General features: G+C 49.7%; 1 protein-coding gene across 1 annotated transcript in view; it reads right to left on the bottom strand.

The window, feature by feature from the left end:
• SYT17 (synaptotagmin 17) overlaps positions 1-10,160 on the bottom strand; it is a 34,985-nt gene extending 24,825 nt beyond the window's left edge. Inside the window, exons 1-4 of the mRNA XM_048321134.1 lie at positions 10,094-10,160; positions 7,036-7,053; positions 5,584-5,732; positions 349-497 (exon numbers count right to left, since the gene is read on the bottom strand). Coding sequence (XP_048177091.1) covers positions 349-497; positions 5,584-5,732; positions 7,036-7,053; positions 10,094-10,108 — 331 coding nt within the window. The 5' untranslated portion in view covers positions 10,109-10,160. The remainder of the gene's footprint in view (positions 1-348; positions 498-5,583; positions 5,733-7,035; positions 7,054-10,093) is intronic.
• Positions 10,161-13,733: the final 3,573 nt, after the last annotated feature.

Consider the following 13,733-nt stretch of genomic DNA (forward strand, 5'->3'; position numbering starts at 1 on the left):
TTTGGGTGCTTCTCTGGGTACAGCTGTTCTGTGTCTGTGCAATGCCAGCACAGTGGGGCTTTTCTCCCTTGCACTGCCAACAGTTAAAGCACCCTCAGCTACGCTGAAGCACAAGCTCACCTACACCTTTCCCTCCCTGTCCATTCTCACGTGCAATTACCACGCTTATGCTTCAGCAAGAAAAACAGGGCTGGCCCCTTCCACTGTGCTCCTGCAAAACAGGATGAGATCTTAATCAATGTACCTTCAACTTGACTCGGTTCCCTGTCTAAAAGATGAAAGAGCAAGCACTACAGTTTGATTTTCTCCCCCACAAGAATTACATTAATGCTGGAAGGATGACCTTACTTGAAATCCGCCGCGTGAGGCTGTAAGTGGACCGTGATGTATCTGACGACGACCGCCTTCTGTCAGGGGAAACATCCTGAAGAGTGGGAGGCAGCTCGCTGATTGTATTATCAGAGTCTCCATCTTTGTCCTCATTTTGGCTGCTTATCCTGTTACAATGAGAGACCTTTGGATGATTCAACCCAGTACAAGGAGTATATACAGAATAGCAACGTGTTCTGGCATTCCAGGGCTAACCTTGGGTGCTCGTCCCTCAGTGCTGTGGGGAATCTCCTGATCTACCTGGCAAGCAAAAGGCTGAGCAACTGACTTCAGACCTATGCAAAAAGCAGATTCTTCATCTTTCTGCCTGTCTTTCAAGCAGACTTTTATCAGTATTAGAGCACGACACAGGCCACTAAGACACATACAACTCAGATGTTGATCAGAAATATTATACTTCTCTCTGAGGGGAAAAAAAAGAAAAAACAAAACCCCACAAACCTCCAACTGTAGCTTCCTACTGTAATTCACAGCTACACTTTGGAAGCACAGACTTCACTAGGAAAGAACCAGCACAGAAAAACCACCATGCTCAGATATCCCAAACCTACCACACACCTCCTGGTAAAATATTGCAGGTTTGCCAGTAAAGTTTCAAAACTTGATCTCATAAACACAATTCATTATTTGCTACTTATTGGAATGCCTTTTTAAATAACTGGCTGCTTTTTATCCACTTCTATAAACCAGATGTGATTCTCACCAGACAATAATTTTACTGCCCAGGGGTCTTGGTGGGAGCAGGGAAGTTCGCAGGATCTAAATGGCAAAGCAAGTTTTGTAGCATCTTTGAGAAGACTCCACAGAAGGCTGCCATCATAGAGAAGTCCACATGCAACTCCCCTTTCAGTTTGCTCAAATGTATAGGTGTACACACAAGTTGCTTTTAAATAAAACAACATTCTGGTTGAAAACCCCAAGATGTCACAGCTGCAGCAGCTCCTGAAAGAAGTGGGGATCTCCCAGCTTTGACTGAAAGAAAGGCAGGAGCAGACAGCAACAACTACAGGAGGGAAGGTCTGCAGCTGCGTGCTCAGAGGGGAGCGCTGCCCATGGAAATGCAATCACACAATGGGGACGTGACGTGCGGTGCATCCTGCAAAGCAGCCAATCCACGAGGCAGAAAATAGCAGCAGATCACGAGGAAAGCAGCAGCACAAAATGAGCAAAGCAAAGGGGAATTCTCTGTGAATTTTGCTTCCAATCCACCCTTTCTGTGTGCACAGCTCAGCTGGGTATAAATGAAATATATTGAATCATTTTCACTAGTAACTGATGACTGGAGTAGAGCAACTGATATATTCTGCAAAAAGCAGTAAACTTGCAGAAAAGCCCAACAAGCATTAAAAAAACAAACCAACCCCAAAAACCAACTGGAAATTCTTATCCAAGCCCACAAAGTCCACAGCAGGATCCATGCAAATCTCACCAATTCAGACTCACACGACTCATCCACACTAAACAAAAAAATTCTGTTAATAATCAGAACCAAACCCTCTGCTAAAGGGGCACACAGTATCTGCACAGCTCTGCAGCCCATTAAAGGCAGTCCCAACCATACAGTTTGATATATAATCAGTACTTGGAACACAAATAGCTTTTTCATGCCTAAATGCAGGTCCACACAATCACAGGTGGCATTTGGATATGCCTGTGTTTGAGAAGCAAATGCACAGAACGAGGCAGGGTGAAAAGGGAATCAGGAAGAGAGGCATTAAGGATGTTCTACAATGGGTAAACGTAATAGTGAGTTAATAACATACAGATGACCTTTAGTAAGGAAATTGCTACTGAGCCACAGTAATTTTTCCTCAAATAAACTTTGGCTCTGGTTAAAGCCGCTCTGTTTCTGTTTAATCCGAACCTTTGGAAGGAGGAGTCACGTCCTGATTTCAATTCAGTCTCACAGTGGGCACTGTTTATCTTTGGGGTTTGTGTAGGATATTCCATAACAGGCAGCTCCAACATACATCATTCCCAGACCATTTCTGCAAGGACCAGGATGCAAGTGCTCCTCATGAAATAAGAGAAGTTACCATGCACTCAGGTCAATGCAACTGGACTCACGGCAGGAATGGGTTTTTTTAATCTAAGTTGCCACTGCAAAAAATTCAGAAAGTGAGAAAAATCCATATTCTTTCAAGAGCAAGGGCTTAAACTTGCAGTTTTATCATCCACTCCTGAATTTCCAGGACAATGAAGTGTCTCAGAGCTGCCAAAGGGAAAACCTAGGGCCAGAAAATAAAGGATGGGTCATTAACCACGGGCATTTAGATGTTTGCTCTTCACCAATGAGGACCATAAAAACGGGTTTTCCCTGGGGCATGGGTAGGAAGGTGAGGAAGGAACAAACTGCGTTCTACATTACACCAATGTGTCAGGCCCATGAAGAAGAGGCAAGATGGAAAGATCCCAGCTGAAAACTTAGATCTATTTTTAAAACACTTTCAGGCTGCAAGCAGGGAATACAATAAATTGATTTGTTCCCAAATTCAATGCATGCATCTAAATGCAAAATATGGTGATGTCAAACCTGTTTTTCATTGTAGGGGTTTCCACTAAATACAAAAACCTCCTTTTCAAAAATAAGAGAAAAAAAAAATAAATAATGAGGGGTCAACTGGCATACACAGATCCCTGAGCACTTAAAAACATACCCATTAAACATCTTAACACCAAGTCCAAACTCTTACTCTGCTCACACATCTAACTCCAGAGACCATTCCCTATGTCCCAAAATGATATAGAGATATAAAAACATAAGATCAACACAGTGAAAACAGAATTCTTCTTTGGTTTCTGAACTCTGAGTCAACGTGGGATTATTTCCACCTTAAACATGCACACACCAAAGGCTTGTCTCTCCCATTCATCAGCAAACAAAATATACCAAATCTGGCTCTTGCCTTTTACTTTCTTTTCCACTTCATCTTCCAGCCCCTTGTTCCTCTACAGCCTCACTTTCTCCCCCTTTCCTCTCAGTCACATCCCCTTGGGTCCTCTATTTCTCCCTATCTCCTCTGTTCTCTTTGTCCTCCTCACTTAAATAATTTCTGTGCCCCCTCACCATTTTCCAACAAAACCACCCTGGAACCACAAAGCACTGTCACACTCCCTGGCACCACTCTGGGTCCACGCCAGCTCAAGAGGAGCCCGCAGCATTTTCAAGCAAGCAAAGCCTCATCTGCAGCTTGTCCATCAGCATGTGTTAACAGGCATCCCTAGAGACCACAGGTTTGCAGCTGCCACAGGAGATGGTGACTTCACTGATCCTAAGGCACGGCAGCGTCCAGGTCTCCCAGCAAAGCAAAGCTCCTTCCCTCCTGTGTCCTCCTCTTTGGTGCCTGCTGCCCCTCTCAGGCTTTACCTCTGGGAACTCCCCTTCTCTCAGCACTAGAGCAGAACAGGGAGACCCTAACTGCACCAAACCACCCGGAGCTGGATGGAAAGATGGATACATGGCCTGGCCTGGGGTCCCAGGGACCTTCCCAGGGCTGTCAGCATCCACAGGTGAAGCCTAAAGCACAACAGGGTTGGAGAACTGGGTTGTTTTTCTCCAGAGCATGTTGTCCTCTGCTTATGGCCATTGCAAGAAGTTACTGTAGGGGCTTTCAGATGGAGCAGGACCAGGGGGAAACAATACAGGCTGGAGAGAGCATTTCATGAGTCCAAAGGTCTCCATGTTCTCTGCCTGTGGCAAAGTCCAACTCATCTGCAAAGCCACCATACACCTGAGACTTGAGACAGTAAGAACAGGGCTTCAGTGCTCACATTGCCCCTTTAGCCACACAGAAGAACCCAAGAGTCAAAAACTACACCCTGGTACAATCATTGCACACCTCAAAACACAGTGGCTGTCCCTTCAGCTACTCAGCACACCAGATAAGCTCTGAATCGTCCTCTTGCCACAAGCCCTGCTACTTGTTCCCAAGATGTAACTGCTCCTGCACCAATCCCTCCACATCCAATACTGCAGCCTCATCACTGTGCTCTCCTGTGCGTGATGCTTTCCTATTTAGCATTGATTTTGTTTCCATTCCCCATTAATTGCAGGTGAATCCATTTGTGACCATATATCAGACTCTTAAATACACTGCTCCACACTTTAAAACCACTCTAACACATCTTGAACAGCTCTACTTTTATTGCTTCAGTATTAATTACCATCCTGTTCTACCTGAATTCAAAAGAGTACGTGGACAAGACTGTGATTTAAACATGAGAAAATTTATTTCATACAACACCAAGACATGAACCTTCCAGAGCTGACACAGAATAACAGCACATACTCACAGGAGTAGATAAAATTACCTGAGTGTCTCAGTGCCCAGGGACCAAAGCCTGAACATCGTATGATGCACTGAATAGGCCTCTCCTGTGCCACAAGTTCTGGACACACTGAAGCCGTGTCCATCAAATGGTCTGCTCCACAAAGACAGCCCAGCCCAGCTGACAAGGCAGCCACTGAAACACCAGAGAGCTCTGCTGCCTTCTGGGTTTCACTAATTCCTCCATGGGGTCACCCCCGTGCTGCAGATTCCTGACTGAGAGGAGGAAGACTTCACTGACTTCCTTTGCAATGGATTTGCAAATATACTAACCAAAGCTCCAGATAAAACTTGGTGCTGTGGTTCTTTAATGATTTGAGAAGAAATTCTGAAGAGTGCTATGGAGATCAAGTCCTGCTAAATGAAACTTTAAATGAATTTCCCCTTCAGAGCACGTAGGAGCTATGCTTTTTCATCTGCCTATGTGATAACCACCTTCATGCTAGGATAAGAAAGTATTTGGAAACAACCTCATCAGCATTTCAGCCAAGTTGAAGTGCTCCAATTCCAAAATGAACTGGTCCATTTGAAGAGGGAAGAGGACTGAAGATGAAAGGCATCTTTAGAGAAGGGGGCACAGCTAAACCAGTTATCAGCTTGCTATGCCAGCTTACAAAACAACTTCTGTCTTACACATCAGAAAAGGTTTTTACAAAGACTGACCTTGCTATTTAAGTTAACAGAGCTGCCCTTTCTCACCATGCCAGGAGAAGCCTGCATTCCCACCCTCATTCGTTCCCTCATTCCTCCTGCTCTCTAACTGGCACCCTCTGAATGTCCCATTGCAATTCATATCAACACTCTCACCATAGCTGAGCAGTCCTATTCCTTGGTTAAAACTAGGAAATCATGCATCTAAACTTACAGCCAGGCTGGAGTTTGAGCAGGAAAAGGTCCCAGGATTTCAACTTCATCTTCATTTGTTTGACAACAGCTACAGTCGAAACACTTCTGACAACAATTTCTGCAAGTCCACCGGCACAGCAAGAGATCCGAGATTCGAGCGAGCAAACCCTGGAGCCATTGGAAACCAAAGTACAAGATTACAACCCATCAACAGCTATTGAGAAAAAACATTCAGCTGTATTTGTGTTTGTGTTTCTGCAACAGAACATTAAGAACTATATTTATTTCATCTATACCAACAGACAAGTGCTGTGCAGTTACCAGCCCAACGCCACTGATGCCATAACAAGGCAGGAAAATAAGCATTCTCTGCAGGTATTTTCCCCTCTAGTGGCAATGTATTATTATGTAGGTTGGCAAGAGGGTGATTTACAAAGCACTATGGCACAGCAATATGCTGGAGTGGAAACATGTGTATTCCTCCACACACATCAACAATCTAATAGATCAGCAAACACACAACAGAAGGAATTAAACCAGAAGGTAAGTGAAAGCTTTGATTTAACCCAGCGAGGATCTATTTAATTAACACAGCGATGTGAACGCACTTCATCCCTGTAGATGTACCAGTAATATCTGTACAACCCATACACACAGAGCATTACAGCCCAACAAACTCACCACTAAAATGGATTAGCCAGAGCACACTATCCTCATGCTTCCCCTCTACTACGATGATTAATTTAATGAAGAACTTTCAATGGTATTTTTTAGAAGAATAGTTGACCCAGAAAAGTCTTGAATTTCTTAGGTTTCCGTGGTGGCTCTGGCAGCACCACTTTTAACAGTGTCAGCTCCCCAACTGAGTGGGCAGCACCCTGTGGCCCCATTTCCATGCCAGACCCACAGCCTTACCCCCACACTTCAAAGCTCTGCTTTGAGAGGAGCAGAGAGCCAAACCTCAGCTCATTTCCCACCCACAGCAGCCCCAGCTTCACGAGAGGGCTCATTAAGCAGCACAAGGGCACTGCTCTGTGGGCACAGAGCGAGACACACAGCTGCAAGGGCACAGCACCTGCACCCAGGGTCACACCGCTTTACAGCTGTATGTGACCTTGCAATGTTCCTGAGAAACTGAAGAAATAAAGTGTATGAGAGATTCTCCACGGTTATCTCCCCAAAATACTCGAGACATTTGCAGTATTCGTGAGTGCAGACCATGTGGAGGGGTTTCCTCAGAGGAACCTGATCTGCAGAGAAGACTTCACAGGAACAGGGCTTTTTGCTACAGTAAAACACACATTTTTTTCCATAAACAAAATCTGGGCATTGCAAGCCAAAAAATTACCAGCCCAAAATGCAGTGCATTACTTATATCTAGGACATCAGTAAAGAGTCAGAAAATACGACACAATCCTCTCAGGATGGAGCGAGGAGACAGAGCGGGGAGTGAATCATCAGATTAACTCACCTCATTTATTGGTTCCAACTGTCCTTTTAGACATCCAGGGTGAAGCAAAGGGGAACAAAATGAAAAAGACAAAAACAAGTTAGCAATGCTCAAACAACTTTAAATTTTCTGCCATGACATGCCCCAGCCTGGGATGAGTTTGAATTTCTGGCAAGACAGTACCTCGTAGATGTTAGAGGAAGAAGAGGTCTGACTGGGCATCAGCTTCTGCCATTTCCAGTCCTTCCCCACAAAGCTCCCTCTGCTCCTCCTTTCCCAGGAGCAAAACTCCCAAACCCATTTTGAAGCATGAAAATCCTGCTCCTTGCTCATGGGTATCACATGCAACCACTTATTTTGTTTTCTTTAGTAACCTGCCTCTAACTGCAGCAACTACTTACTGCTGACAGCAAACCACATCCAAATTTTTGGGTGGAAAAAAAGGCTTTTCTCCATATTCAGCCTGTATCAATGCAGTTCCAATGCCAACTCATTAAGGCAACATTTCTAGGAAGGGGTGCAGACTGAATACTCTCCATTACACACACATCACTGGGCTCCTTCAGCCTCATCCTCAGATGTCACTTGAAGAACACAGAAGACAGAAGTTAAAGGCTGAAGTCCCACACTCCCATTCAAAAATCTGCACTGCAGCCACCTCCCCCAAGCCACAGAGAAAATCTACAGCAAAGAGAGAAGGCATCACAAACCAGTTTTTCATTCACAAAGCCACCCCTAGAACATTATCCTTGACCCATTATCCTACTCTTCCAAATGCAGAAATTGGTTCCTAGCTTTATGCTCATGACAGGACAAGAGCAGCCTTTTCTAAAGAAGCTGGGATGCAGACGTTGTCTTTAGTTCCAAGAACTCTCCCATGGACCATGTTTTGGTGCAAGCCCTCCTGTGAAACTTCTTGGAAGCCAGTGCTTCTCAAAAAGGCCACCACTTGTTAGAAGCAGTTAAAAGACTAGAAGAGCTGCAGCGCAACGAGACAAGACACTGACTACAGATACCCATGGGCCAACTGTTTAAGAAAATTCTGAGTGGTTAAAAGGGCTTTATAATTCCTTATTAATGCAAAGTTGCAGCCAAAGCGACAGTGTTTTAGCAGAGCTGCAAGGAGGATATTTAAACTGCTCTGAAACAAAGCGTCTGGATCGGTGCCACGCGATTGAACGCCGAGCACGTCATGAGAAGAGAGGGCTTTTCCAAATGGCCCACAGGGACACACGGCAGGCTCACGTCAAGCAGCCCTCCTGGTCACCATCCATCACAGGCATGTGAGCCCACCCCCGTGTGCCACCGGCCCCGAGGGCACACGCAGCCATCCCACAGTCCGGTGACAGAGCGAGCCTGTGACCACCCACAAACGGGAGGGCAGGGATAAGAACTGAGTGTTATAGCGCTGAAGAGGTAAACAAGTCAACAGCGCCATACAGGGCTGAAATGCGGGGGCCCATGAAAGGAAAGCAAACACGACCACCTGTTCAGCTTGCACCCGGCACGAGGGTCAGGGCTGGGCAAGGGCAGGGCTCCAGGGAAGGCTGCCCCAGAGGCTCTGGGGGATCCCCGGGAGCACGGCTGCTGCGATGCGCTCAGCAACCCCTGGAGAAGGGCTCAGCCTCCAGGGTCGGGGAGGCACCATCAGCTCTGCCACGTCATCCCAACTGGCCGAGCAGACAACAACCCAGATGGGAGTCTCCAGCCACGAGGGAGCCCTCATCAAGGGCGAGGTTGGGGGCTGGGCTCCATCTCCACAACCTGTTGCAGGGCCCCCGGGTGGGGGTTTCCTGCTCCAAGATAGCACAGCCGCCAATCCCAGCCAGTTCCACAGACCAGTGGCAACAAACCACCGTGGCAGGATCCCCAAGGATGCTGCAGCAGGGTGGGGTCCTCAGTGGTCACAGACCGTGTTTTGCCCCCGCAGTTACACCCCAGGAAAGGCTCACAAGCTCCATCGGCAGTGGACACCGCAGCCTGAGGACAGTGCGGTTCCCTCAGCCACACATCCCCCACCATCGCACCATGATTGAGACGCCGGTGTGGGGAAAACGGGATGTTGCTGCTGTCTTGGTCCTCACCCGGGTACCCCCCCCCTTGTACCCACGGTTCCCGACGGCCGTGCTGCTGAAGGCCTGCCCGGCCCCCCTCGGGACCCCGCCGACCCGGGGGCGTCGGGAGCCCCGAGAGCCCCGACCCCGCAGGACACCTCGGGCGGGTCCAGCCGCGGCTGTTCCAGCCCGACGCCCGGGGCAGCTCCCTCGGCATCGGCATCCCCATCCCCCGAGCGGGAGGGGACCGCGGGGGCACGGCGGGGCGGGCGGAGGGCGACACGGCCCCGCGGGACGGCGGGCACGGGCGGCGTCTCTAGCGGGGTCTCTAGCGGGGTCTCTAGCGGGGTCTCTAGCGGGGTCTGCACCAGCGCCCGCCCGGCTGGAGATGCCCCCCCCCCGCTCGGGTCCATCGCGAACTGGGCGGCTGCACTCGGGGTAAGGGCTGGGAAGCGGGCGGCTCGGGGGTCGCTCAGGGTCTGAACAAGCCCGGCAAAAATTCAGCTCCACCATGCTGGGAGAGCCCATCCGTCACCGCGCAGCCCGGGGCTCCCCGCAGCCCAGGGCGCCAGTGCCCCCCGCCCCGGACCGTGCCCAGGCCGGGGCGGCCCATCGCATCTCAGTCTGCCCGCGGGGTTCAGCATCCTCCTCCCTCCAAGAAGTCCTTGTTGTGCGGGATCGGGACGGGCTCTCACGTCCCCGGGGCCATCCCGCTCCCCCAGTAAAGAGAGGCCCGAGGGCTGCTCGCCAACCCCGCGGGCATCCTCTTCTGCCTCAGTGTCTCGCTAGCAACAGCTGCCGGCCCCGCTCCTGCCCCGGCCCCGCCTGGCCCCTCGCCGGGGGCTGCTGTCGCCGCCGGGAACTCCTCCCCAGAAGTTAACCCGAAGTTGAGCACCCGCACCGGGCGCGGAGCACGGGGGGACCCACCGCGGCACCGCACCCGTCCCGCGGACCCCCGGGGACCCCCCCCCCGTCCCCCGGGGATCACCCCCGGCCCGCCGCGCCGCTCCCCGCTCCGCACGCACCTGGATGTACGCCATGGCTCCGCGGGGCTCCGCGGGGCTCCGCGGGCGCGCACGGCACCTCCCGCCGCGCGGCCCCACCCGCGCCGCAGCGCGGCACCGCCCCGGGCGGGGGGACGGGGGCGGCCCCCGGGCAGCGGCGGCTCCGCGGCCGCGCAGGCACCGGCAGCGCGGGGACCCCGCCGCCCCCGCGGGCGATGGGGCGGGTGGCGGGCGCGGGGCCGGCGCTCCGAGCGGGCGGGCAGCTCCCGCCCGGCCCTGCCCTGCCCGCGGAGCCTCCGCGGGCCCGCAACAGGTCCGCCGCAGCGCGGGCGAACACTGACCTCCAGAGGGCCCGGCGCGGAAATTCAGGGATGCGAAGCCCTCCTGGCCCCCGGGACGCGGCGCGGGAGGTGCCGCTGGCGGCGAGGCACGGCTGGGCAGGTGCGAGCGGTGGCCGTGGCTGATAAAGCGATTTCACAGCAGCGCTTTCCCGAGAAGAGTTCGCTGGATGAGGAGACGCACCTGAGTTTCAAGACAGATGCAGCTGTTTTGTGAGCTTGGATGAACAAAGTCAAAGCGTACAAACTCACACTTTCCCCAGCCGAGATGAGGAGCTGGAGCGAGCAGAGAGCTTGTGACCCACAGACCTCAGTGAGCATCGTGTCCCTGCGCTGATGTGTTGGGTCCAGCCAGAGGCAGGGTGGGAGGGAACGCCGTCCAGCAATGGGCAAATCCCACCACGTGGGTGGTTGGACCTGGAGAAGGAGCAAAACACTCTTGAGGTCAAACTCTTGGAAGGGAAAGCACAGGAAAAGTGGAGCTTTTTGGCCGTTCTCTTGATCACTTGGTGCCACCCAAATTGGAGGCTCCCCAGCATCCTGGTGCAAACAAAGGCTTCTGCCCTCGGTTTTGGAGGAAGCTCTCAGGCTATGCTTCTGGCACCTTCCTGGTACATCGATTCACCCTAAACCTTGGGTAGAGGCAGAGAGGCAGCAGCCACATCTCAGCCCAGCCGGACGGTCAGGGCACCTCCCTGACTCACAGCAGCTCTGACTCACCACATCTCAGTTTACTGTGGTGAACGGTGCAAACATCTGCTCTGGAGAAGGGGACACTGCAGGTTCAGATATTGGCCAGCCTAAGAACATTGGTGACTGCTGCTCCTTGTGGTAAGGAAGGAGCATCTGGGGCAGGATGTCTTTGGAAAGCTCTTGCATTACTGATCTCGTTTAATGGCCCATTTAAGTTCTCATTGAATTCAATGAAAAACTGCCGCTGACTTCCGTGGGAAGGGCCATACTCTGAATTTAAAAAAAAATGAACTTCCTTTTTCCCCAGGGAGAGCAGCTACTGCTTTAGAAGAATAATTATCACAGTGGAGATAAGCAAGTAAAAGCCTGTATTGCTTACTTGTCTCAGGCAGTTTTGAGCATATGATTAAGTGGTGGTACAAGTTATTTGTCAATTTTTGCTCTGCAATTCTTTTTAATTCCACTTCTTTCTGAGTGCCAGTGTTTAAAATGTCAACCTTTACTTTGAATATTGTTGCTCTTTTCACCACTGCCTTGATGCAGCTTGCAATAACCAAACACACAGATTTTCTTTTTTTTTTTTTCTTTTTTTCATGTTGCAATATAGTGGAGAGAGGCTTAAGCTTTCAGGCAGTTTTTTTGACTCCTTAAAGGCAGAATGCTGTGAGTCACAAAACTGTGGCAGGCACTACGCAAACATTATGTGCATGTTTGTACTTATTTCTTTGAAAACTTTTAGGGAAGAGAAAGATCAAATGCTGCATCACTTCACAGTGACTTTTTTTGGCTGACACATGTAAGAATTACAAGCCAAAAAAGAAGAGCAAAAGAATGGGGGGTCGCCAATACTATTGATTTTTGCATGAAAGGAATGCCCTCTTTTCCCCTTCACATGCTGCAGTAGCAGCTTGTAGCACAAAGCCATGAGATACATCTGCTCCCCTTGCACACTCACACATATCCGTGCATTTAAGTGCCTTTTACACCATGGCATGAAGGCTTTTAGATGATGTTCTCCCAGCACACACATTCACTAAGCAAGCACAGCTCTAACCCAAGGAATATGATGGATTCAAAACAGTAGACAGGTGGTTATTGTAAAATCTAATTTCAAATCTGCATATGGCTGATGCTCTGATTAAGCTCTGCTTCTACAGCACTCAGAATAAACAGATCCATTTGACATGATGACAACATAACCTTTGGATGTCCTTTGCTGTGCACGCTCTGTGTCTGATAAGACACATTCCATACTTCCCACATGTAATGGCTCTGATGCAGATGGCGAGGCTTGCAAATGCAGAATTTTTAAGCAGAAAACAAGGAAATGAATCCTGCTTTTGCAGAACATGATTTTATGGCAGATTTCTATTCTTACTAATACACACTGGGAATAACATCAGCTACATCCAAAGCACGCACTCGAATCATTACAACCAGCCCAGCAAGTAGCAAAATCTACCTCCAGCACAGCAAATCAGTTCAGCAGCTTCTCAAACAAACCAAACCAGGGATGTTGGTATTCAAAATGCCATGCCATGCCCAAACCCACCCAAAGACTTTCAGCTTCTTCGTGCCTTAAAGTTAAGAGAGAAAAGCATCACTCTGAAAAAGTAAAGAAAGCAAAGGAAGGCAATCTGATGGCTATTTCAAGGCATTTTCATTTAAATCCTCCTAAAGCAATTGACAGTGCTTTCTGCTGCAAGGGGGAAGCAAGAAGAAGAGAGGCTATACAAGGTAAGGTGAGGTGTCTTCCTCTGCTGTTCTTTTGCCAAGTCCTTATTATCACCACTTGAGCCTGCTGGAATAGCCAGCTACCACTCTGCCTAAAAATAAGCTTCTTATCTCCAGATGTTTTTATAAATGACAAGCCACTGTAGCTGGTGCTTCCCCACTGCTGTTGGCAGCTGATAAAGGTCCAGATTCTCTTGTTGTTACAGAATTGACTCAATTTCCTTGCAGCAGAGTCCCTCCAATAATGGTATCTGCAATTAACTTTGCAGAAGCACCTTTAGTAACATGTTTGTCTCTTTACAGGCTTCTTGGAAATGCAGTTTCTCTCCCTCTGTGATTTTCAGGCTTTTTTCTGCCTTGAGTTTGTACCCTGAAGAGGCAAGGCCAGGAGATTTTATTCAAGAAGTTCTGGGCAACCAGGAGCAGGGCTGTTCCCTACAACCTGTACCCAGGAGAGGCCATAGGGACCTGTATTTATTCTAGCTCTATGGCTGACTCAGTGTCAGGGGCAGTGTCAGGGGATGCCTGAAGTGAGCTGAGCTCTGCTTCCTGCTGATGGCAGAGCTGCAAGCTCAGCCCTGCCGGCTGCCTCCCAGGCTCACGTGCTGTTCCCTTCAATCCTTTCTCCCAGATTCCCACCAGGCATCATGCCCAGACAGCTCAGTTTGGAGTGAGGAAGGTCATCCCTTCTCCTAGATCATCCCTGGTGTACTTCAGGGGTCAGCAAGAAGCCTGAGCTCCAGCACCTCCATCCCAGGCTCTGCTCCCTGGAGGCATGAGAGAGTCACAGCAACTGATCTTGTGCCAGCGATGATGCAGTTTCCAGCAGGAACTGGGCTGACATCAGCGTGACAGACACAGATTCCAGCTAGTGACAAAAGGGGAAGATGCTACAA

This window comes from Corvus hawaiiensis, chromosome 16, assembly GCF_020740725.1.
Source record: "Corvus hawaiiensis isolate bCorHaw1 chromosome 16, bCorHaw1.pri.cur, whole genome shotgun sequence".
NCBI classification, from domain to species: Eukaryota; Metazoa; Chordata; class Aves; order Passeriformes; family Corvidae; genus Corvus; species Corvus hawaiiensis.